The 25,428-nt window shown below is 50.6% G+C and overlaps 8 protein-coding genes across 8 annotated transcripts; 3 read left to right on the forward strand and 5 right to left on the reverse strand.

The window, feature by feature from the left end:
• Positions 1 to 180: 180 nt before the first annotated feature.
• Positions 181 to 2,164, reverse strand: BO94DRAFT_539549 (cardiolipin synthase). The gene is made up of 5 exons (XM_025612722.1): positions 1,590 to 2,164; positions 1,434 to 1,541; positions 1,047 to 1,366; positions 734 to 998; positions 181 to 438 (listed from the first exon to the last, which is right to left on the reverse strand). Exons 1-5 carry the CDS (start codon positions 1,775 to 1,777, stop codon positions 309 to 311), a joined length of 1,011 nt encoding a protein of 336 aa, XP_025462994.1. The 5' UTR covers positions 1,778 to 2,164; the 3' UTR covers positions 181 to 308.
• A 277-nt stretch (positions 2,165 to 2,441) lies between these two features.
• On the reverse strand, positions 2,442 to 4,030 carry BO94DRAFT_539551 (uncharacterized protein). Its single transcript, XM_025612723.1, has one exon. The coding sequence runs from the start codon at positions 3,569 to 3,571 to the stop codon at positions 2,672 to 2,674; it is 900 nt and encodes a 299-aa protein (XP_025462995.1). The 5' UTR covers positions 3,572 to 4,030; the 3' UTR covers positions 2,442 to 2,671.
• Positions 4,031 to 11,051: 7,021 nt separating this feature from the next.
• Positions 11,052 to 11,621, forward strand: BO94DRAFT_539552 (uncharacterized protein). The gene has a single exon (XM_025612724.1). It carries the CDS (start codon positions 11,149 to 11,151, stop codon positions 11,509 to 11,511), a length of 363 nt encoding a protein of 120 aa, XP_025462996.1. The 5' UTR covers positions 11,052 to 11,148; the 3' UTR covers positions 11,512 to 11,621.
• Positions 11,622 to 14,383: 2,762 nt separating this feature from the next.
• On the reverse strand, positions 14,384 to 15,110 carry BO94DRAFT_261007 (uncharacterized protein). Its single transcript, XM_025606492.1, has one exon. It carries the CDS (start codon positions 15,019 to 15,021, stop codon positions 14,473 to 14,475), a length of 549 nt encoding a protein of 182 aa, XP_025462997.1. The 5' UTR covers positions 15,022 to 15,110; the 3' UTR covers positions 14,384 to 14,472.
• A 5,032-nt stretch (positions 15,111 to 20,142) lies between these two features.
• Positions 20,143 to 20,618, reverse strand: BO94DRAFT_422593 (uncharacterized protein; the record flags this gene model as incomplete). The annotated part of the gene is given in 4 exon segments (XM_025607415.1): positions 20,143 to 20,173; positions 20,282 to 20,310; positions 20,330 to 20,477; positions 20,533 to 20,618. Coding segments are annotated over 4 exon segments (294 nt in total), but the record flags the coding sequence as incomplete, so codon positions are not given.
• Positions 20,432 to 22,527, forward strand: BO94DRAFT_261085 (camp independent regulatory protein). Its single transcript, XM_025606494.1, has one exon. The coding sequence runs from the start codon at positions 20,929 to 20,931 to the stop codon at positions 22,342 to 22,344; it is 1,416 nt and encodes a 471-aa protein (XP_025462999.1). The 5' UTR covers positions 20,432 to 20,928; the 3' UTR covers positions 22,345 to 22,527.
• BO94DRAFT_261034 (uncharacterized protein) lies at positions 22,528 to 23,051 on the forward strand. The gene has a single exon (XM_025606493.1). It carries the CDS (start codon positions 22,711 to 22,713, stop codon positions 22,993 to 22,995), a length of 285 nt encoding a protein of 94 aa, XP_025463000.1. The 5' UTR covers positions 22,528 to 22,710; the 3' UTR covers positions 22,996 to 23,051.
• A 1,024-nt stretch (positions 23,052 to 24,075) lies between these two features.
• On the reverse strand, positions 24,076 to 25,428 carry BO94DRAFT_539562 (uncharacterized protein; the record flags this gene model as incomplete). The annotated part of the gene is made up of 1 exon (XM_025612725.1): positions 24,076 to 25,428. A coding segment is annotated over one exon (869 nt), but the record flags the coding sequence as incomplete, so codon positions are not given.

Below are 25,428 nucleotides of genomic sequence, written 5' to 3' on the forward strand. Positions count from 1 at the left end.
CATATTTGATTTCACGTCCTACTTATTAGATAGCAGTGCTTGGGGCATATCCAGATTTGGAGCCAGAGATTTAATCTTGGCAAATTAATTGAAGGAAGCTACTAGAGACAGATTCTGAACTACCTATATATATAGTACTACCACACCACTAGATTACAAACACAATAGCTTTAACTCAACACCACGCTCACGAATAAATTACCACGCACACCAACAACAACAATGCTCTGCTAATATGTACAATACAACACATACACATACGCGGCTATTTATGCTATATAATCACTACTGCCACTTGCACAGGATGCCTAAGGCTTCTTTCCTGCTGCGGCGCGGGCAATGCGCTTCTGGACCTCTTCCTTGGTGAGGATCTTGACGGCGTCTTTGGAGAAGACGTAGCTGAGGCCGGACCAGAGAGTTGTGGCGGCGACAAGGTATCTTTTTTCTCATTAGCATTATCGAAACAACTATTATAGTGCATCATAAAGAAGGGAAAAAAAAAAAAAAACAAAAACATACAACAGAAGAGATTCGCTGGTGGTCACCCACCCAACTACTAACCTCCCGGCGTGTGGCTTAAGTACGGCTGAGCGGACGGGAAGCCCTGTTCTCCACACCCTGTGGTCGTATATACCCATTTTCTCTCGGAATCGGTTTACATAGGCCACCCGCTCCGCTCGCACGTTCCACAGTGGTAATAGAGGGGCAGATAAATGAAAATGGTGGCACTTACTGGAATGCGGTCATGGCTTCCTGCAAATTCCATGCTTCGATCACTGTCTCAGGCAGCACAGGCAGGGCAATGGCACTACCCACGAGCAGCAGCTGCAGGGCCGTGTTGATCTTGGATACCGTGGTCGGCTTGACCTCGGCCGAGGGGAGAGAAAAATCCCAGTAGCGGGCCATGGTTTTCGGTGGGGGCAGGGAAATCCAACGGTAGTAGATTGCGGAAATCGCTAATCCGACGTCACGGCCCAAGATGATGACGGCAAGCCAGACTGGCCTGTTAGTATACTGTGCTTGAGGTGGTGGTTTAGGACAAGTACCTGGGATTGATCCGTTCACGGCGAGACAAGCGACTCCGATCGTCATGAGCAGTTTGTCGGCCATTGGGTCGATGATCGTTCCGACAACTGTTTGTAGGTTATACCGTCTTGCGATCCAGCCGTCCACGAGGTCCGTAATACCGGCATATGCAAAAAGACCCAATGCAGCTACGTGGTGGTCATGGACGAGGAAGTACCCTACTAGGGGCGCAGCAAGTAGCCGGGTGAAAGTGAGGATGTTGGGGACAGTGTAGATGTTCTCATGAGTGCGTCGGGGTAGTTTGGAGAGAATTGGCGGCTTCTTCACGTCTGCTTGGGAGCTGTATGGTGTTAGGATAGATGACAGGGGATTGTATGTGCCCGATAGAGCCATACAGATGTACTTGCCTTTGGCTCTGATCTGTTGGCCTTTGCGCAGAGTATCGTTTATGTTGACCAAATTGCGTCAACCTTGACTCTATGGCGTAGGTGATGCCGGTTCTCTTTCGTAATGAGCTGACTTTGGGTTAATGATTATCCTTATGACCATCTTCGTCAAATTACCTTGCTTGGATCCTCGAGCGACTAGCCAAGGTGACAGCCGAAAAGCCGCGAGCTTCCCCCAGTGGCAAGGCCTGCCATCCTCGCCGTGAGAGGGGAGTGGTCCCAAGTGGAGATGAGATTAGACACTGTAGCCGAGTGCATTGTCGGGATGCACGCAAAGGCATTGGTAGCGCTGCAATGGCTGCCATGGCGTGATTGATAGATATAGTCGGACAGGCTGAATAACACCAATTGATATGGTTCAATTGTCTTCACGCCAATGCTAGCAAACAACCGAAACAGTCATGTCATAGATGATTTCAAGAGTCCAATCATATGACCATACAGCGTCGGAGAGAGAGTAGGCAGAAAGAAGAGTAGAAGACTAGCGTTGCAGCTGGCAATGGCGTCGACAGGAGCCAAGGGACACGGCGAGTATACGTTCCTGAACGGCCAGATTATCCGACTTCCGCGAGACTCCAGGCACGTGAGTCTCGGGTCAAGAGGCGGCGATCAATCCAACTGGCGAAGCAATTGCCATCCACGACACCAGGGGCTTGAGGACTCGTGCCGATGATGCGCGAGAGGGACTGGATGCTCGACAGGAAGCGAGAGGGGAGAAAGAAGCTATAGACCTCGGTCGAGACTCGGGCTGGAGAAAATGCCGGCGGAGTTTGGTTCCTCCGAGGTCATGTGACTGTGCGTCTACTTGGATATTGGAGCACATCAATAGCAAGGGTTGAGTTACAGTATTTTCTGTTACCTCTGACCAATACAATTATAGAGAAATAGAACAGGATGGAGGGTGTCGACTGTGGGTGAAAGTATGGCGTATAGATGCCAAACAGCACATTGCTACTACCTAGTATACATCGAAAACCTAATCTGGCATTGAACGAGTCTTCGATTAGAGATATTAGTTTATGTACACTAGGCTGTTTGTCAATCTGCAAAGTAGTTTAAAGCATCACATAGATATTCTATGGCCATCAGTCGACCACAGAGGTGATAGGCATAACTTGTCTTAGCCTCGTATTTTCGGACATTAATTACTCACTAACCCTCAGCGCAGTGCCATTGTTGGGACTCTACATGACAAACAACTAGGCAAGTTCCCGAGGCCACGAAGAGTTATGTGCCGGAAGTTCTGCTAGAGGAGTACCTTGAGCTTCAGCTGTCATATCTGCCTCAGGTGGGGTTTTTAAAATGCTGCCGGAAGCATCCATTTCTTCCGAAGGGGGTTGAATAGCTGTTTCAGCTGTGGTCATCGGATCCTTCTGTTTCCTCCGTCTGAGACACCAGTATACCCCGGCTGCAATTAGGGCACATCCAATCATAGCACCCATAACCGGCCCTGCAATCCATGCACTCGGGGGATGTGTTTTTGAACTTGATCGGGAGGAAAAAGTGGCGGTAGAGACCGAAGCAGTGACAGTCGAGGCAGTGCCGGTCCCATCCTGATTCTGTGTTGTTGTGGCGGGTGCTAGAAGCTTCTCAACACCGGCTGTGACCATCAAGGTATCGTAGGTGATATCTGCCGAATTCATCGTCACGTTTTCTGTCACACTTGTTGAAGTGCTTGTCGCGTTGTCCGAATGCCAGTAGCTTGCATAGAGCCAGCAAGATGCACTTTCCGTTGAAGAGAAAATCTTGCATCCCTCCGCTTGAACATCGATAGTGTATGCCTGGGAATTGTGTCTGGTCGAGCTCCAACTATAGATAAAGGTGGAGGGTCCCATGGTGAAAGTTGGTGGCATGCCGAGGGACCTCGTGGAACAGTTCGCGAGCAGGCTCTGGATACAGTTGATCGCAATGGTGGTTTGGTCTTGGTCGGTGTCCACGTTCACGATGCTTCCGACCAGTTCGCTGAAGAAGTGGCTATAGAAGACGATGTTTTCCTCAAAAACTTTGATGTATGTTGTCGTAGGTGCGGTTGTTGTCTGCATCATGGCGGGCGTTGCCATTAGGGCAAAAGCAGCCATGCGAGCGCGTGCTACCAACATGGCTTTTTTTTTCGCGGGGGGAAAAGATTTGGATGCGCGAAACCTGGAAGTAAGTCGAAGCAGGTTGTTTGACGTAGTCAAAAAACACGGCCAACGCGAAGATATTAAGCGCCAATAATGCACCTAGAAGTGTGATATCTTCCGATCAAGTGGCTGGATGTCAAAGGAAAGAGTCGCATCCAGCTCTCAGAAAGTGGGAAGGGAAGAAACCGACAGTGAGCACGCAAAGGTTGCTGGTTTGCTGGCCACGCAGCCGGCAGTACCCTGGTTAGCTTTGATTAGCCACATTGCAGCAGTGAATTGTAGCTTGACAGTGAGTGTCTGAGCGAAACGACCATGCCGTGAGCTCATATATCTCGGACCATTTCAGTGGGCCAAGTCATCATCGAAGCCCGGCTGCTGACGAGCAGCAAGCAGCAGTTGAACATTGCAGCCTGGAAATCCGAACTAATCACCGTGGATGCATGTTGAGACGAAGAGAGGAAGAGGCGAGGGGAAGAGGAGGTGCCTAGACCGGGATGTCCCACGCTAGTCGGGCTCCTTCGGAGTCTCTCAGACCTCTCCCCCTCTCCCTTTCTCCCTTTCTCTCCTTTCGCCCCAGCCACTGCTGTGTCATCCATGAAAAAGACATTCCTCTGTGCACTAGAGCTGCAAGGCTAACATACACGGCCCATGGCTGGCACCTGATCCCCTGAGATGTGCCCCTGATGCCACTTTTGGATAGTTCCATGCGCACGATGGCATCCAGTCCCACGCACCGAGTCAGTTGGACAGGGATCTGTGCCATCGGTCCCTCGATGGCTCCTAAACGATGTCAATAGTAGGTCCAAGCGGGGAATGCCCGGAGGAATCCCGTCTGCCAGGGATGAAGGTTACTAGCCGATACCCATCGCAGTATCAAAAGCCTCGACAGATGCTGGGAGTTGACAATGGAGGACAGAGCGCTACACACGACGCATGACCCTAAAATCAGGTCCTTCTCCACGGCCCATGGATGGTCTGGACAAAACAACTTCGACGTTCAAAAAGGAACATCATACAAGTGAACGGATATGAAGTGACGCCGAGTCCTGAACACCCCTAGACCATGCCCCAGAAACCTCATTCTAATGCGTCTACGTTGCTGACATGAGAGCTCATACAGCGTCTCAAAAGCTGATCTTTGATTGCCACCCAGACTAGGAATTTACCCAGAATCAGTGTGTCAGGCCAGCAGAACAGTGGTCAACAGCAAACTACTGAAAGCCCTTGACTACAACCCAAGCATGATGCAAGTTTGCATGTTTCTCCTAAGATGCCGGTTCAATCATGCCCTACTGACTCAGTCCTTTATAGGTTAAGACACGGGGGCCTCTAAAGACATTTATACATCGTCAACGTCTATCCATGGAGCCCTATTGAGATACCCTGGTTGCTTGTTGGGATGGGAGGGAGGCCAGGATTTGCAGACAATCTCTGCTGAGCACGAGCGAATTTGGGTCAATTGCTCTAAGCCATTGAAGCCCACTCTGCTCATGTCAATCATGCCGTGCTATGCTGAAGTCTAGTTTTCGACAAGGCTTCTCAGATAGAGGCTAGGTTTGTGGCCGCCCCAAACTTTTGGTACTTACTAAAAGTTGTTTGTGAACCCATCAGGTCTCCGATCAATTTGAGCCTGTCAACCCCTGGACCTACATCCCGATTATAGTCATTGTGCCGTCCTTCATATGAGTGTTTACATTCAAAAACCCATATAGTGTCCAACAACGCCGGCGCTTCCTACCGTTTAGCATTGGTTCATGACGAATCTGATGACATGATATATTTACTCTTTGGGTGGCGTTACATGCCACTGCCAGCAGCCCCCGACAAGGAGAATTCTCGCTCATTCTCTTGATCATGCATCTATTTTGCCCTGACTCAAAGGATGTTTCAATGAGTATGCCCTACTTCTGACGTCTTGAAGAGAATCCGGGGTTAAGTCAGGCTAACGTTCTAATGCATCGTTCATGCTACAGCCATTCTCTACTCCTAATACATAGATAGCATGAGCTTGGCCAATCTAAGCATCAAAAGAGACTACACATCAATAGTTCACCAATACGACCTCTAGATTTCAAGAAAGCCATCTGGCACTTGTAGTACACGTTCTACCTTCCTAGCCCAGTACATAACCCTTCATCGAGCTTGTCACTACCAGCTCTTCATCTATCGACATTTCCACACCAGCGCCATCACATCCAATACTATCAGTGGCATGCAAAGATACCTAGGGCTATGTTACACGATATGTCAAAAGCAAATTCTTCCCAATATCCAAACCTCTCACCAGCCCTTGAGACTCATCACAAATCTACAAGCCATAGTACGCCCCCAAGACATGACAGATGAGACATCGTCGCCCTCAATCTGGACCCGGATCTGAAACCGGTACTTTTTACTCTACTAGCCCAAACACTAATACGAACACCAAGTCATCACCATCAGACCACCAGGAAATAAACCCATCACCCGAACGCCACCCGCAAAAACAACCTCCACCACCCAAAATGTTTCACCCGTCCACCTATAACCGTAGAACACACTCCATGGTGTCAATTTCACCTCGTTGCTTTTTTTATCCGGCTGTATACATCACAAACGGCGGTCAGACATCAACAGCCAGTACCATCGCTTCCCGGGCCTCTTCTTTAGAATGGCGTTTGATCGACGCCTTAACCTACGTATTCCTCTCGCCTTGAAATTTCCTCCTGCCGGGACCCGGTGTGTCAGCTGGACGGTGGCGTCGTCTTGGCTGGGATATGAGACATTGAGAGAGGCGAGAGTTTGATAGATCGTTGGGCATTCATGCTTTGAGTTGATGGCTTTGTTGTTGTTCGGATGGACCGACGAAGGGACTGTACAGGGGGCATCATGCCATCTACCTAGGTAGGCAAGGCAGGCATTATTGACCAGGGATAAGAGCACACATCTATCATCCTATCCTATCACTCATGATCCCCTCAATCGAAGATGCCACTCAAGGAGTTGAATATATACCCAATACTCAATACTCAATGATCTATAGATGCACCCCTGACTGATATTCCAGGAAAAGGATTCCGATTATACCTCCACCCCTCCATCTACACGAGTAACTTTATCCCCAACCCAATATCCCGTCCTGTAGGCATCCCAACCTTACCTCGACCACCAAAACGCCTTGCCACGCCATGCCAGATACCCGCAACCCAAAAAAATACACCCCTTCGCCCCTCCCTCTTTTCTCCCCTTTCAAAATACGTGACACAAAACCTCGTGTTGAGATTTACACTCTCACAACCCAAAACCCCGATTGATCGGGTCTGCAAGGGTAACTTCCCCCATCCCAACTGAATACAATTTAATTTGTCCGGATGGGGATTGTGGCTTATAGGGTGGGTGTAAGCCACATTACATTCCTCCCTGCCCAACCTCAATAAGTATCTAGGTACCTAGTATTAGATAGGTACGTGGCCACGTACATGATTCACCTCAGCCACCATCCTTGGTTGTCTGTGCGGTGTGAAGATAGAAATAAGTCTTTATCTTTTTTGCCATGTGATTGACACACACGTCCATACATGTTTGTGTTGGGTAAGGGTGGTATGTACATTCTTCGGGAATTCCCCGGCATTACTTACTCCTTCCTATCTCATAGACGTACTGAATGCTACTGTAGATATTCTTACTGTGGATATGTGATCAATTAGGTAGGAGTATCAGCCAAATAATTCAGAAGAAAGGAAAAAAGGAAGGTGGGAAGAGAATGAAAACGACACCTTGCAGAAAATGATATATCGTGAGGGATCGGACACGCCGTGGTTATGTACTCCGTGTATATGCATACATAAACACATACATACATGCATAATATACGATAGATTGATAGATGGATTACTATAGATACGGAGTAAATAGATTCGATCTGCTCTAGGTACCCACATAGATCTATTCATCTATCAATTCATCTATTCACGATGTAGCAGGCCAGTAGGTAGATACTAGGCAAGGGTGTGAAGATAGGTATCACCAGTACTACTCGTGGATAGATCCAACCACCAATCAACCTCGACCACCCATTCACCCATCCCTCTACTATGTATTCGTAATATGTAGGTAGTTAATTCCTTGATTCAACCACTAAAATAAGTTCTTAACCCTTCACCTACATAGCTAGTAGTACCTACCTAGGCAGCCCACCGAAACGGTCCCCAGATCCCGATCAGATCCCGTCCGTGCCATCCATCCTATTTAGTCCCATCCACCCCTTGCATAAACCACCGCCATCATCACCCAAACCTGATAAATAATACAAACCGGGCCTCTTGCATCTTATGCATTCTACCGAAGAAGGCCGAGCCGGGCTGACCTGAGCTGAACGCACTGTCGGCCGTGCGCTAGCCGAGGAATGTCCGTTCTTTATTCTTTGTCACTATGTCACTATGTACGTGGTACATATTATCTACATAAAATTTTGAAGAGTACTATGGAGGATTTACTAGAGCGAAACTAGGTATGTCGGATATTTTCCTTAGGTAACTACTCTATCTACCCACTCTGTGTTAGGTACAGTAGTAGTAGGTAGGTAGTAGTTAGTAATGTAGCTAAACTATGCATCACTAGATTCCCCATCCACTAGTCGGGCAAATACTGCCGAGGTAACCCGGTACCTACTAAGTACTTACTCAGTACCTAGGTACGTACCCAGGCATCCACGCTATCGACGGTAGTCAGGCACGCATACTTACTGAATGATTGAAAACAGGATGAAATCCACACCATACTAGACTCGGCAGGAGTCTCAAAACCGGGTTTCTTCAAAAGCCTCAAACAATAGGTAGATGTAAGATGAGATAGGTATGTAAGTTAGGCAGTAGTAGAGCCTCTCTGCACGCGAGCGAGCGGGGCAAAAAAAAGGTGTAAATCTAACATCTACAGAGCTACTTTACCTGCCTGTTCGGGTAGTTGGTCTGTTGAGCATTGCTTTAAGTGCCCGTTAAAGCTTAAATGTAAACTTTCTTGTTATCTATCTATCATCTATCTATATAGTACCTATCTACCTTCATGTATCTAGATCCCATCCTCAGTTCCTACGTAAGCGGATAGATAAATCACAATAATCCAAGAAAGAAAATACGGTGAAGCCCCATACCCAATCCTATACCATTACCACCACTACCACCCCCGGTAAAAACTGAAACAATTTAAACCAATTCCCATGCCGATCTACATTTAGCAGCCCGACTTCTCAAGCCACCCTAGTCCGGAACCAGCTGCAAGAACCAGTGGCTCAGACACTAACTAACCAACTAACTATGTACCTAACTAAGTACTAATCAACTAACTAACTACTTCCTGACTACGTCCACGGTACCTATAATACACCCCCCTTATTAATTAAGAAAGCCGCCGCCGCGCCCTGCCGCTCTTATCTAATTCTAGATAGGTAGGTAGGACTTGTAGCTAGCCTAGTGGCTAGGAATCGAATTCCTGGATTCTTTCTAGATACTAGTAGTATAGATAGGTACCTATCTACCACTAGGGAGGTATGTATTTTTATCCAATTCATTATCCACCCGGGCAATAAGCCACATCAACACAACACGCTACTAACATGAATTAACATCAATGACATCGTTATGCATGAGATCTTCGTAGTCCGTCCGTACACATGGGGTCGGAAAGCAGCGGAATCTCACACCCACACCCACAACCAACCCCCCTTCACTACCCATCTACTCCGTAGATAATACCTACCTACCTACCTATCTATGTATAAACCCTGTCCATAGTACATATTCTATCAACAAGGAAGATTCAGATACAAGCCCCTTCCCCCTCCCCACTAATGTATCCCTTAGCGTGGAACATTCCTCTCCCAGGAACCGTCACCGTCTCCATCGCCAAGGCAATAGGTAGGTAATATTAACGAGGGATAAGCGAAGTAACTATGCTATCTAAAATCCAACATTATCTTAATTCCGTCATAGATAGGATGTTGCAGAAATTCCCGCAAAAGTAAATAATAATAGACGCGGAAGCCACGTTTTTTTTTTCTTTTGACTTGATTAGAACTGTGGGGGTTGAAAGGAAGGGATGGAGGGATTAGTTGGGCTTATTATAGAGGAGGGCTGGCTACCTAGGCGGTATTAGTATTGAGATTAAGGATGCGATGTACCTGGTCTAGCCTAGGTACTGTCTAGTGGGGTTTGGGGTTCGAGCTGGTTTACACTGTACTCCGTAGGTGGAAGTGGTATTCGGATTCTAGGCAGTAATAATAATAATCACTTGGTATGGAGAAGAAAACGGAGCACTCCGTACTCGACCAAGAACTGAACAGCTGAGTGTTGAGTGCTGAGTGCGAGTGCCAAGTACAAGTGAGTACTGCAGGAAGGCAGAAAAAGCAACCAAGCAAGGGGCGGCAAGAGAACAAGAACAAGATCTAGAAGCCTGCTTAAAACATCGAACTAAGACGGGGGGGGGACCTTCAAGGATGGGGCGGGGCATGCACGCGGCAAAAGCAATAACAGCGATGGACATATTGGTTGCGGTGTAAGGATTGGCATTGTAAGAACTAACTAAGAGCCGACCATGTGCGGACTGCGGATGGATCATGGATGGGATGATGGAGGTTGGCAAATTAATTAGAACGATTGTGATGTGCCTAAGGGTAGCCGCTAATTGACGTTATTATCCTTTGGAGTCGGCCGGCCGACTAGGAATGGGATCAACGCTGCATTATTCGAAGCCACTAAAACCTCATGGCTTGCTGGACTACGCCGTAGTTAGTCAAAGCCAAGCACCTTAGTCTTTTGGCCGTCAGGTCTGACGACGAGAGCCACATGGTTTGGGATGGGCGACGTGCTAAACTAAAAATTAATCTAACATCTACCGAGGACCGCGCATGGGTTGATGCCAAGGACGAGTCTTATTGCCGGGATATTGTCATATTATTAACTCTGATCAGTATAGTAGTAGAGTACTTAGTACTATAGTTAGGACTAGGACACTACGAGGTAGTAAGTATGTACTCCGTACGAGACCCAGGATCGACATCCAGCCGTAACTCAAACCAACCCCCCACAGACAATGGGTTTTCAGATAAAGAAACGGAAAACATCAAGCCTGGTTGTGAAACAGAGATTCAGTCTCTGACACCGGCCAACGACGCTTTCATCCTGCAGGAAAAAGAAAGCCCGACCGGTCATGTCGCCAACCCTATGACCGGTCATGAGAATGGCTGAGGATGATATTGTTCCGGCGGGTACTCCGTGTAATTACCTGGATGTGGGGGATGGATGGAATGGATCCCATCGCCTCTTGGTTGCCTCGTCTTTGGGGCACAGACAACCTGCCATCAGTCCACTCTCTACAGTCTACTAGTAGATACTCCTCCGTACAGCCTGTGCCTACCTACATAGTACTGCCTACAGGATCGCATCGCATGATGAAGGCGAAGCGTGTCGACTTGCCCCGATCGCAATGGCAATGGTTGGTAGGGGCTAGCGAGTTACCTAACTGCATCCTGACAGAACTGGTTTTCTCCGCATCGCATCGCATCGCCCAAACACGCAGGAATGCTTGACCCGTTGATGGTGGATGATCGCAGACACGGATTAAGTAACCAGCGCTATCCGGAACTATTGCTCTCGGTGGATCCCTCGTTGGATGTCTGGGACTCCTTCTGGGTCCCCCGACCGATCGCCGTAATTGGAGACTCGAGCACCGGACTGCGCGCTAGAGGAGGTCATTCCGAAGCTGATTATCATGGTCCCCATCCTTATTCGCCAAACCACCGCGAGGGACGCCTGTGGCTATCACTCTCCCACTGCTTCAGGTCTCCATCTCACTCACTCTCCTCTCCCGAAGAGCGGAGGCCTGCAATCCGTCTCGCAGTCTCGGTTCATTATTATCGGATGCTTGCCAAGCCAGTATTCTGAACGGAGTAGCGTCTGGTGGAGACCCGGCCATGTGTGCGACTAGTTCGTTTGGATGCACTGAGAAGGTGCCATCTATCTAGATAGATGGGAAGACAGTGGCGGTTCACACTTCGTATACTGGGTCAGGAGTGTATACAGAGTCAGTCTCAAGATGTGTACCTACCTACCTACCTAAATAGTTAAATGGCAGCCGATGGCATCCCTACGACCATGGAACAAGATCCCATCACGCTCGACTGGCAATTCATCTGATGACCCTCCGTCGTAATGGAAATAAACCTCCTCCGGCCAATCAGAAAATAGCCAGCCCTTTTTTTCCCCGGCTTGATTCGCGCCCTTTTTGGGATTGCCACCAGGACCAAATCACATTTCTACACGAGCTCGCGGCGTGGCACAATGCATCCTAGTCCATGCGGGCTAACACACCTGGGAACCTATCATCAGATCATTTTGTGGCTGGTTATCCATTTCCGACACACTGCAGCGTTTGGCAATGCGCTCCGTGCGTGGCCAACTCGCCGCCGCCGCCGCCCGGGAAGGACGGGCAAAGTGGGTGCCAAGTTCCCTATTTTTTTTTTCAAAGGAGAGTACGGAGTGCCATGTAAGTAGTAAATAGATATCTGACTCTGATCCGCTGTGAGTAAGTCACAACTTGTCCATTACTCAAATAGGCCGCCTGCGTTCAGCGTGCAGAAAAAGGCACAGTTTCCTGTGCCCTGCATGGATCCCGATTCCTGATTGCCGGCTGGGAATGCCACTGACATCTCCATGTTTTCTTCACCCGCGAAGCGATTTGAAATTGGACTGGTTTGGGTTAGCTTGGTATTTATTTATTGATGATTTACTTACTCCGTAGTTAGCTCTCTCTCTCCCCTCCACCTATCCCCCTCCGTCCCCTCCCTTCCCCTCTCCTCTCCTCCGTCTCCTCTCCTCCCCCTGTCTCTTCAGTCCCTGCTTACAACCCCCCCCTCTCCTTCTGACTGTCCGCTACATGCTTCTCGAACTTCGAAAGTAAGATGTAGTACTGTAATTTGTTCCGGATGGAGGGGAGTAATTAAATACAATGATCTACTATACAGTACGGACTAGTACTAGTTGATACTAGCGGGGGGGAAGAGGGAGCGAAACTCGTGTCTGCTGGGTTTACTTACGTCGCCCCCGTTCTGGCCGGCTTGGGTCGACATTCTTGGGAGGGGCGATGATCGCCTGTTAGATCCAGCGACCCTGTCAGTGGTGTGCGGCATTTCTCTGTTCAGTCCTCCGTAGGTAGATAGTGGGTGAGATGTCAGGACTCAGGACAGCGCCACTTTCCGCGTCTGCTGGTGTGCCCCTTCTCCTCTGGCCCAGAGACTAGGGAGATACTAGTGACTGGGTACCGTTCACTCATTATTATTATGCCTATTACCTGGATACTACTAGATACTACTATCTACTTGTCCCGACTCCTGTGCCACTTAGTAATCTACTAGTATCGCTAGAGTGCGAGGACGATCCCCTCCGAGGCTCCGACACGGCGACACCAGCCTGCCAGCGTTCCCAAACGGGCTAAAACATTCGCCCTAACAATGGCTGAACCGAACAACAAATCTCGGGGCGCATTCATTTGCTGGCCCAGGTCTACGGTTCACCGTCCATGGCGCGCTACTGGACGCATCGGAGGCTGGGCAAATCACCCAGCGCTTGTTTCTTTTGTGCGCTCCCCCTGGACCCCTCCTCCTCTCTTAATCTAGCCGCGGCGAACATGCGATATTGACGATGGAGTCATGGGCGGTGGACACCAACAACGTGGGGACCTTACTTAGTACCTAGATACTAGATACTCCGTACTACTAGTATCTATCAAGATGTGGAATAATACGGAGTACGGAGAACCAGTGACTGATGCGGTGGGGAAACATTTGCAGCCCAGAAAAAGGCACGGACACTGATGAAATCCTGGGACCGGACCCAGACCGGTCGGGTCGGATTCGTTCCTTCCTCCCACTGGGATACGAAGCAGTACGTCCACGTACAACGGGCTCCATTGGAGGATCTGCCACGCAACGCCATCCCCTGACTCTGCTGGAGATGCAGCTATGTAATTTTCTACCATGGACAAGACAAGACAGATGGAGCATCCCGAATTGCTCAATCGCGGCTCTGTTACGTATTTTCATTGTTGGCCCTGTAACCGAACCCCGTCTTCCATCAGCAAGGGATGGAAAGCAAATCAATGGATATGTATGTGTCCCCGTTCATGGTCGGGGCCAAATCATGACACGACGGATTACTACTATAGATGATGAAGTGCCAACGTAGCAATCCAATGAGCAACTAGCAACTAGCATACTTGGCTCCAAGGCCTGGGAGTGCGCCATTGCCTGCAGCTTTCTCTGGGGTTGCCGATCATCGAGCTGGTGAAAGGAAGTTTATCGGGTCCCGGTTCATAGGTAGACTTTTGTTACCAGTCACCATGTCCACAGCATCCTCACTTGACCAGCGGACTATGTAGGTATGCAGCAAGCACCTGTGAGATGATGTTTGCCCCCCCTGGCTCTTGCAGCTGCATGCAATATCGATATGTATGGGGCCTCTCTCGGTAACCATTCGACTCATGATCTCATATCAGGCAAGCAGGCACTGCGTGGACTACGTCCGATAGCAGCTGCCTATCCTGGGAATCCTGGGAATCCTGGTCTCCCGTCCCTTTCGCTTCTCTCCTTCTCTCCCTTTCTCCCTCTCCCCCGTCGAGTCGGCCAATGCGCCTGCTGTTCGATCGTCTTTCATAACCCGAATTCCTTTCATTTATCTACATGCCTAGTCTCTCATGGCGTTGAGGCTTAGAGGACGTCATACAGTTTTGAACAGGGGAGGAGGGGCGATGGCTGGCCCACCGCCTCCGGAGGAATAACTGTCACCAGTCACCAGTCACAATCACCATCATCGTCACCACCGGCCTGTCAACGAGGGATACCTGACGATCTAGATCCCAGATCCCGCTTGGTAGCCGAAGAAATAACACATTTCCCCAGTGTGATAGAGCCTATTGTAAAAATAGCCTAATGGCCGTCTCCCCAGGCTCCAGAGTCCAGGGTCGAATTGAGTTTCGACAAGCACCCACCGGAACGATCGTTTAGTACGGAGTACCGAGTACCTCTTGCTGCTCACCCACCTGGTCGGGATCCGCCATCGGTTCAGTCCCTTTCCATCCGATCTACCAATACTACTAATAAGAAAAAAGAGTACTGATGAAATTATGGCACCATATGAACCTGGAAATAGTCGGTCCTGACCAGGAAAATCCAAGGACCGAGACATGCTCGCGTCCGTCGGCACTTCCGTGGGGATGAGATAGCTCAGATTCCCAAGCCCCAGCAGCAGTCCCCATGGCTTTGGATCTACTGGGGATCTCCCGCGAAGGTTTTGGCGACTGTCCAATATAAGCTCTAGGAACGGTGCCCCCTGAATCCTGACAAAGTTACCGACAATTCCAGTCGATTCAACTCTAAACTTTAGAGTTGGCCATGGCATTATTGGTTCTCCCCTAGCTACTACCTAGTCGGCCCCTACTGTACTTGCACTCACCATGATCGCCGGCGTGTGGGACGACGTCTTAACCTTTGTTCCGCTCGCTTTCCTTTTTCTGCCCCCTTCCTGCAGCTGTCCCCACGGACTTCGTATTCCAGCGTGGCATAGACCCGGTATATGTCATGGAGGCCCATTTGCCTTTGGGAGGGAATGTTCCGCTTCTGCCTTATTCCCGATCTACCCCGGGGTTCCCTGCTGGAAGCAAAGACTTCTGCACGGATGCCGACGGAGCCTGCCTGGAACCATCCGCCGGGCCAGTGGAAGCCCTCGAACCAAGGCATCGGGAGGACGTACCATCTTCTTCCTGCCATCGGGATTGTATCTACGTACACGTGAAAGGTCGCTGGGAGGTTGAATCGGTGGGAGGCGAATTCCAAGGCCCTTAAATCCCGGCCGTAGTAGTGGCGGGAGAAGACGCGGAGATCCGAGAGATGCGAGGCAGAGATGACCGGCGCACAGTCCTCTTGGGCATCTGGTGGTAATGCGGTTCCCGTCTACTCGTCACAGACCACCACGGTTGCGCTGTCAGCTACTGGCTATATTCTGGGGGGAGCTGACGAAACCAGTCGCCTTTGTCTTGGGTGACTGAGTGTCTATTGGGCTGGAAATAGGTAACCGGTGTGGTCGGGATGGATCGTTGACGACTCAAGTGCGGGTATATGATGGCGGTGATGATGATGATGATGACAACCGAGGTCATGGATGGGACCGTTCCCCCATGTGCGGTATGTCCGTTTTTGGTTATTTTATTCTATTTTATTGATTTATTTGGTGATTTTTCTTTTTCCTCTATCGTTTATCTTTGTGCTGTGCTGTGTGTGTGTGGGTGGGTGGGTGGGTGTGTTGTTCCTAATTTTCCTCTATTACTGTCCCCCAAATTCTCCCTACTTACCTCCCCTTCCCCCACTCGCTTCCAGATGGCAGATAATCCACTACCTAGCTGCTAGTACTACTAATCCGGGTGACTACAACGCTGGGATGGGGGAACCAGAGAGCGAGCTCTCACTCTCCGAAACCGAGAGGGGGCGCAGATGGGCCGCAGAGCTCGGACCGCGTTTTCCAGATTGGGAGGGTCACGAAATCAAGTCGGAGGAGGCCCAGAGAATGGAGAGTAATGGGGAGGATGGAGAGGATGGAGCAGTGGTCGGTCGAGTGCATTCCCGATTCGATGTGTAGCATGGATGCGCCAGCGGCCATCGCCTGGAGGGCTACTAGGGGGCGTCCCAATCTCCGTCTCCAGACCCTCGGCCTGGGACCAATCCAAACCGTTGCCGCCTTGACGCCATGCAATAATCATCCGTCCTTTCTCTCCCCCGAGATCTGAGCCCTGGCCGGCCGTTGATTGAGTTGTTCTTTTTCCTTCCCTCGATTTATTAAAAAATCCTCCCCCCTCCCTCCTTCTGCCCGCCCGCATAGCTGGGATCATTGCTGTCTGATCACCCGGATATCATAATCCCTAGGCCCCCCGTAGCGCAAAATCATGCGGATGGATTACTGGGATAATGGAGGAACGACCCAGCGACTGTCGCCAAGTACCTAGGGTGTGGCCTTCCTTGGCACTATGTTATGTACATACTAAGTATGTTGTTGCTCGCTTACTATGAGGGGTGTCTTAGGTAAGTGGCAGCTGCTCGATGACGATATTGGGGGGGGGAGCAAGGTGATGATTTAATGCAGAGCAGGTGAGGCGAGTACTAGGAGTGGCAGTAGTAGATAGTAGTAGCAGTAGCAGTAGGTAGCCAGTCAGTGGACGGACGGATGTGGAATAGGCCACCCACTGGAGGAGGGTCTCCCTCCAATGTCCATGGACCAGAGACGGTACTCGGTCAACTTGAACACTTCCCAGTGAGCTGGTCGATCGGCTGGCCCGAAAGGGACAAAGTGGGCTGGATGCGATCAATGACCGGTGCACATCAACTCTTCGTCAGGGCCGCGTCCTGGTTGGCTGGCCGGGCCCCACCACTGCAGCCAACCCCTCAATCAGTCCGATGGGAGGAGCCAAGTGCGCGCATCATGGGATGGGATGGGGATGTTATGGTATGGGATGTGATGGTGTAGATGATGATGATGGTGATGATGGTGATGATGATGATGATGATGATGAGGGGAAGAAGGAGGTTCGTCGGAGGGATGCCAATCCCCCCATTCAGGCGTGTGCTGGGCAAAAATGCGGAGATGGCAGCAGACCCGATTAGATTCCTCAACATCGACGATGGGGACTGGGTGCACATTCTTGAGCTCCCTCCGGTCGATGGTACTGTACCACCTGTGGATATCCTGACATTCAGAGCGCTCCGCTCCCTCGAGGACGACCATCTGTTCAATGTTCATGATGCCCGTCAATTTCCCGCCTCCTTTCCTTCCTTCCTTCCTTCCCTCCCTCCCTCCCTCCCAAAAAAGCAGGCAGGCGGCTCAGTCGCTCCTTCCCTTCCAGACACAGCCTCCCCCTCCTTCTCTGGAACCTCCCAACCAAACAATCCTCCCGCGCCCTTCGGGAGAGATGATTGATTCACTGGATTAATATCCCCGATTATGCCCATTCCTCTTCTCCGTACGTACCACCGCCATGACGAAGAGGGAGAATGGACACCCCCCAGCCAAGAAGCTCCACCTGGACGCTCCCATGGCAGAGGAACGACGACTAGTGTTGAACTACTCCATACGATCTACCACCACCAACCGTGATCCGACCTGGTTGGATATACTAGGCAGAACGGACACACGGCCAGCTTGACCTTAGCTACTTAGTATTATTCCCTCGCGCGCTCTCGTTTTATTTACCCCGGCTTTGGCTGACATCCCTACGCCTGGCCTGGGATGGTACTTATAAGTGTACGCGGCATACTTAATTGACCCTTCTTATCCCATTTCCATTCCTTCCTATCGCCTAGATATCCATCCATCCACCCATCTTCTTTTTCTCTTCCCGACTCTATCCGTCATCCTCATCCTTAGAATTACCATAATACTTCCCTCCCATGCCCCGGTTATCCATCCCTCGGGTACCTGCCATTTACATCGTCCAGCGCTTGTCTCATCTTATTTTTCGCCTCGAATCGGCGGTCCCCTAGCGATCCACACTTCGGTCCCCTCTTCCCCCCTCCCCTCATCATTCATCATTTTGACTTTCCCTTCTACTCTTTCTTGAACCTCGAATTGTTACATTATTGTTGTTGTTCCCCACCACCGACCTTCCCTTCATTGGCGTCTGCGTATCTGGTCATTCATTCAAAGCATAAGCCTCACGAATCTAGAGGTAGCGAAGAGAAGCAACGTACAACAAAGCCACGGTGCAACCCTCAAGTCGCGAGAGAGAGAAGAGAGAGAGAGAGAGCCAAAGTCAACGTCACTCCGCTGCTACGGCTAAGGTTGGTACCTACCTAGTAGTTACCAGCATCCCGAACCACCCCAGCAAGTGAAACGGGGTACCTGCTTCTCTCCATCCCCGCCAGCCTGGGATCATTTTCTTCAGTAAGTTGGCCCTGGAATAGCTACATCGCTTATCTGCCCTTTTTCTTTTGTCGCCGACTTGTATACACACACACACATCATGACTTCATTCCGGGGGTTGTTGATTCCTGGGTCGTATGCCTTTTTCCCGTGCTATCTATCTAGCTCCCATGCCCACGGTATTGGTCTTGTCTTGTGCCATACTGCCCATACTGCCCATACTGTTTCCCTCCATTTGAATGAATCGGCCATAGTTCCCAGTGGAGATCTATTCATATTATTTTATTTATTTATTTATTTATTTTGAATTTCCCTTCAAACAAATGTTGTGTTTCTATTTCCATCCCACTTGCCCCATATATGCACTAGTCCATTCATTCCTCATATTGCCTCCCCGGGCGCAAGAAAGGCGAGAGACTAGGTACTACTACTGAGAGCAGCGTGTGCTCAGCCCTTCCGGGCCTTTGGGGAATGGAAGATGGAGCCCGCCGAAGGCCTGCCTCATGGCCGGAGAGATCCACCGGCGGCGGTGCTCTGGCGGGCTTGTCCTGCTCCTTGGGATCACTAGTCGCACCCACACCCATCCGTCTGTCCCAATTTCTGCCTCTGGCACTGCTCGGGCCTTCCAGTCTGGGTCGCCCCGCCTGCAGGCCGGTCGCTCTTCATGACGGAGGGAATGACTCTCCGGTCGTCTTTCTCTCTTTTTCTTTTCCCCTTTGCTGAGCATGCCTATTGCCCCCATTCATTGCCCATTGCCCGTCCACCTGCCTGGCCGTTTGGCGTTCCCTGCAACCCGCACCATGCCCGGCTCTGGCCTAGTTTGACTGCCTTTCCGCCCATTCATCGCCTGCGATGTTTTCCTGGTTTTTCTGATCACCAGGAAGGGGGGGGCCGCCTTTTTTTTTTTTTTTGCCCTCTTTTCTTTTTGATTTTTTTTAATTTCTCCTTCTCAAAAAATAATTATGTTTTTTCTATTTTTTTATTCTATTTTCCCTTTTCCCCATTTTTGACTCCCTTCTCCCAAATAAAAAAATGACTAAGACATCTCCTTTCTTTTGGAAGGGCCCAAATGTCCATGGGCGAGGGCAAAAAAAAAAACACGATGTTTCCTTACCATACCGTACATGGATACGCTGCCAGAGTTCTGGGAATTGGGATGGATTTCTGGCGTTATTTTCTGCGCAGCTCTTCCCCATACAGCGATTTCATTTCAGCAGTTCCATTGCGATGGGACTGCATTTATTTCCCTTTCTATTTTATTTCTATCTGCCTTTCTCTCTCTCCCTCTCTCTTCCCCGTCCCGTTCCACGGATGTTTAAGGTCGACTATTGTCCCCTCTAGCCCTCGAGTTCCCTTCGCCCCCCCTCTCCGTCCTCCATTCAGCACCATACTAGATTCACTTGAAACATTCCTGGTCTCTTGTTTTATTATTGCACCCATCGCACGCCCTTGGTCTCGCATGGCCCGGGTGGCTGTTGTCGTGAAGCTCCAGAGTGGATAAATCGGCTTACATACCTGCTCCGAAACAGGCTCCGAACAGCTCATCCAGCAACAGCAGCGTAAGCTGAGCATTGATTGATTGATTGAATCTCGACATATTGGCATCCAGTGAAGCAGCGTCCCCGGACCAGGGTATTTAAACTCCCTGTCAAAACGGGTTTCTCCTTGCCAGCAGAAAGCTTGGGAATTCCCGCAACTTGGTTTGGTTGAAGAGCGAGTCAACCTACCTCGATCCGATCGCTATCCGTGGAACCGGAGCTCCAGTCGACCCAGCTTTCTACCCTTAGTACTAGGGCCAGACGCTGGCTGCTCTCCAGTCTCCAGATCCCACCCTTTTGCCCATTGCCTGTGCGAGGATTTGGGAAAGGACGGGCCCGTGCTCGCTGTCGATCCGGGTCGCCCAAGTCTGGTAGTAGCCCTTAAACTCAGAAGGAGGGGGGCGCTTTAAACTTGCGCCAATCCACCCTTTTCCTACGGTTCACCATCTCCAGCTGCTTCTTCAACTTGTCATTCCCTCTCTTTCGCGCCGGACGTTCCCACCCTCGTCTTCCAAAGGTTATTTGCCTCCCCCTCCCTGTTTTTTTGGTGTCCGATTCACTCCTTTCCTTCCAACCCACCCACCCAGCCTCCCCCCGTCACTTTTTAGCTCGGGGATTCATCTTAGCTTGCAAAGATCCGATAACAAAGAAATCGTTCTGACAGCTCGTCAGGCGGAATTGTTTGATCTCTACTGTGATCCCTCCTCTGCTTGGTGTCGAAAGCCAGTGACACGACACCCTGGTCGACCCTCTAGCCGAGTTACTGGGAAACCTTGATCAACCGTGGCCGTAACTTTGATCGATTTTACCTCTTTGGCCCCTTACGCAACTAGGTTCGAACCTACATAACCAAACGCAAACAATGGTCAACGGCACCGCTACGGTGTTGGAGCCCACCTTCACGGGATACGTCGCGACAACACAGGATGCGCTGATTCTGTTCGAAGCCTGTCTGACGGGAGTGCTACACCATGTGCCCCGTCGGCCTCACGATCGCGAACGCGGCCATCTGGTCCGCAGCGGCAGTGTGTTCATCTACGAGGAGAACTCTTCCGGCATCAAGCGATGGACGGACGGCGTGACCTGGAGTCCCAGCCGGATCCTGGGCAATTTCCTGGTGTATCGGGAGCTGGAGAAACCGTTCCCTCCGGGCGAAAAGAAGCGAGCGATGAAGAAGGCCAATCGACGCCCGGTGCCGTCGACGAGACCTGGGGAGCCATATCCGCGACAGGAGAGCAACGGCGGCTATTCGCCATCTTCGACAACGGGTCCCTACGGGGACCGGCCACACCAGTCGGACGTGGAGAGGGCTCTGGTAGGTTCGCTTGTGGACTCTTATGGCTTCAAGGATTCGGGGCTGGTCAAGAAGACAATGAGTGTGACGGTTTCGGGGGTGACACACCACCTGGTGTCGTACTACAGCGTGGAGGATGTGATGCGGGGGCTGTTGAACCCACCCTCAATGGTCGATACGCTGCGGTACATTCGGCCTCGTGTCGAACTGACACAGAAGCAAAGCTTCCGCGCCCCGATCGATGACTTGGAAACCGGTGGATTGGAGAACCCCAATGACCCCCATACGCTGTACGGCTACCGACCCCAGCTGGTCGCGCCGCCGGGGTATGCGATTCCCAATCCTCACCCCGAATTCTACCTGCACACCACCCCGTATACCACTCATCCTCCGCAGTCGGCGCCCATTCCAGGGTACTCCATGGCAGGATCCATCTCCGCCCAGCCGGCTTCGAATCCGTATCTTCCTGCGCCGTCTGCGCCGACCCAGATTCCGCAGAAGCCGGACGACTACTCGCAGTTCCGGGCTCCCACCCAGTATGGGACGAGCTTCGACCTGGGTCACAATCCCCTGTCGTCGTCGATCCCCTCCGCGCTCAATACGGGTATCCCGAGCTCCCTGAGCGATCGCAACCGATCCCAATCGGATCACAGTCCTTCTGCCTATCGAAACTCGTCAATATCCTCGCGCAGTGTTGCGACCGACGCAACTTCTCCGATCGATCCCGCGACGCCCGCCACATATTCACGGGGAGGAAGTTTCAGCCTGGGCCCGCTCGACGGACCACACCAGCCCCTGGAGCAGCGTGGCTTGGGGTCGTTTGACTCGGGCATCCCTCGCCGGGAGTCGAACGCCATCCCCGCGCCTTATTACACGGGCGCAGACCGGCACCAATACTATGTGGGAGCGACAGCGCCGGCTGCGCACACCAATTATCCGGTGTCGACGTGGACGACGGCGGCTCCGGCGCAGCCCCAGATATGATCGATGAAACTCGATCATTCCCTTGATCTACCTTCGTTTCTTTCTTTTCCCCCCTCTTTTCTTTTCTACGGTACTTTTTTTTATTTTTATTTCTCCAGAAGGGCGGCAATTTGGGAATAGACTATGCATATACGCTGTGGATGATTACTCGGGTGGGAAAACGCTCTTAGAGGAGACATGGGTGGCTTTTTCCTGTTGCTGCTTCTTCTGTTACCCCTACGATGACATGATGCCGATCAAAATACCTTCTTTCTAGCCTTTTCGCGCAACGCTGTTGGTGGTTTACCCTGGGGGGTTCTGTGGGATTTTCTGTTCCGTCGTTTGATTTGCACGTGAGGATTGGTTTGTTTTATGTGATTATGAGCAATGGGACGGTTTGGGTGGCATGGTCTGGGGCGGTTATCTGAGAACTTCATTGTGTATTGCTGCTCATTCATTGCTTGCTTGCCACTATCATATCCTTTAGTGTTACATATGGGAGAAACCACGGGTTACTGGTGTACATGGAAACTTACTTGCGCGAATGGCCCCTGGGTCGGTGTGATGCGATGGGGGGGCGGTTTTCACAAGCTCCCCCTGCTTTCGTTCAGCCTGGATTTTTCATTTTTATTGATTATTTCTTTCATTTTGGTTGGGACATGGGATGTCTAATGCATGTGGAGCGCTGGTGATATCATCACTCTCAGGGTATCGGTGGACGGCCTTCTCTCTTCATCTAGATACCAACAACATGACCGATTGACTATCATCTATCCTCCATCTCTATATAGATGGTCTAGAACATCCAGGTTTCTCATCCAGCTGTACAGAGAAGATAACACACATACGACATAGGTAGCTACATGTCCCCATCAGAATCAGAAAAGCAATCATTGATGAATGAATACTCATATGAATGTCACCGTTACACTTGACCTGGTTTCCACTCACGAGTTCTAGACTCCCCAGGCACATCCTTCTTCCTTCCCTTGTGTCCTGGTTGTATCTATCTACTATCTACATAGATTACCTACACTGTAAACAACGAGTGGAGCGTATATACTAGAACTAGGCAAGTAGATCGAGATCGAGATCGAGGACCAAGATAGAGTTGAATCTTGATTAAACACACTACATTATACCTAGCTAGTAGATAGCCTATGATCTGAGTGAAGAAGATTCAGATCGAAGGATCTTTGTTTCCCTAGCTTCTAAGAAAACCTAATCTGAGTGGATCTGGGCTAGTTAGTTGTATGTTTGTTTGTCGGTTTCTATTCTAGATGTGAATGAATGGACTGGACATGACAGTGTATGTATGGATTCTGGTGGTAGACTGGTTGTATTGTATGTATTTAAACCGTACACTGTATGTAAGTATGTTTCGGGGTAGTATGGTATATACCATACTGTATTGTATTTCATGGGTATGCATCGATGGATTACATATGTATAGATTTCTTTCTTCTTTTCTTTCTTTCATTTATTAGGTCTTTCTCTCTATCTCTATCTCTATCTCTATGTGTTTCTTCTTTGTAGGGGTTGTATGGGGATGGCTTTGGCCTGCTTGTATGTATGATTTTAGGGGTCTCTGGATGAGGGAGGATAAGAGTTAAGGATAAGGATAAGGATAAGGTGGTGGGTGGCTTGTTTCAGGTCTTATTTTTGGTTAAGGTTCTTGTTGCGAGGGAGAGTGTGGTCTTTTGACTTTGGGTCTGGGGTGAAGTTTATTCCTCCGAGGGTATGTATGTATGTATGAATGATATGAAATTCGGATGCTATGCTATGTTATGCTATGCATATTAACGCAACTCCTTTCTAAGTAAATACTTCAACCGGGTATCATGCCCACGCTTCTAGGAAAATTTGATGCATAGAATAAAAGTCTGAACCGCCAACTCCACCATGCAAGATATGATCACCCCCTCGTGCTCCGTCGTCGGTCTGCTGACCTCCGTTCGCTCGTCTGCCCTCCCCGAGTACTCGTCACCTCCGACGCCACCTGCGCGTGCTTGCCACTCTGACCCTGCGCATTATCTAACAGTAATCGCATCGTAAACGATCCTGGGTCGAATCCAGGGATAGCAGTTGGGATTGTCTGGTTGAACCCTGGCTTGCCCAACATGGCCGGTATCTTGGGAACGCCGCGCAAGGGTTCAATCATGGTCCAATCCCGGGTCACCTCGCGTCGGAGTTCGTTGTCGTCCGCTGTTCCGCCGTCCGGGGAAATCTGGGCTACTTAGCGAGACAAAATGGGATCAGGGAAGGGACCAAGTCACGTACGCCAGAGGAGAACTTCCGACCGGGCATATGCACATAATCATCAAAGGAGCTTTCCAGTGCCGCAAAGTTGAACCCCTTCTCCGCCGTGAGGGGTTCGAAACGCTGGCCCACTTCCGTTCGGAAATCCACCGGCCGTCGACGCACGGGCTTATACCGCGGTAGGGCTAGCAGGGGCCCGGGGTAATTCGCCCACCAGCATTGGAGGACCGGGTCGATGTCCAGCGCGAACTGGATCCGGCTTTCGGAGCGTGGTTTCGAGACTAACAGGGCAAACGTGAACTCGCGGGGCAGCCCCGATCGCTGCAGACTATTCTCTTCCAGGGTCCACACGATCTCGCCGCCCTCGACGTCGAAATACCGGCCTCGTGGGCTCTTGAGCGATCGCACCGAACCCTGAATCCGCATCATCTCGTACCGTTTGTAGCGCCCATTCATGCCACCAGTCGGCGACAAGCTGGCGACAAGGGGAAGGTCGGAGACCCCGAGCGAGCCGCTGAGGCTGTAGTTCCACTGCAGGGTTTCGGGAGAGACGGCGCCGTAGAGAAGGTGCGGGGCGTGCATGAGGAAGCGGGGGTTGCGGGTCCGGTTGCTGGATGACGACTGTTCCCTCGTGCCGTGGATGGAGGCTCGGATGGTGGCAGCCTTGAAGCGATGCGCGAGCGTATTGGGCGAGTGGAAGACAAAAGTGATCCCGAGAAAGTCCACGTGGTTGTAGTCTTGGTTGGACACGGCGGGGCTGGAGTAGAACCCGTGCTGGAGGCGCTGGACGTGTGCAGTGATGTGGGCATTGCCGGGGAGGTGTCGCTCGTAAATGCAGGCTCCGTT

This window comes from Aspergillus sclerotioniger (genome assembly GCF_003184525.1).
Source record: "Aspergillus sclerotioniger CBS 115572 chromosome Unknown BO94scaffold_36, whole genome shotgun sequence".
Classification (NCBI taxonomy): domain Eukaryota; kingdom Fungi; phylum Ascomycota; class Eurotiomycetes; order Eurotiales; family Aspergillaceae; genus Aspergillus; species Aspergillus sclerotioniger.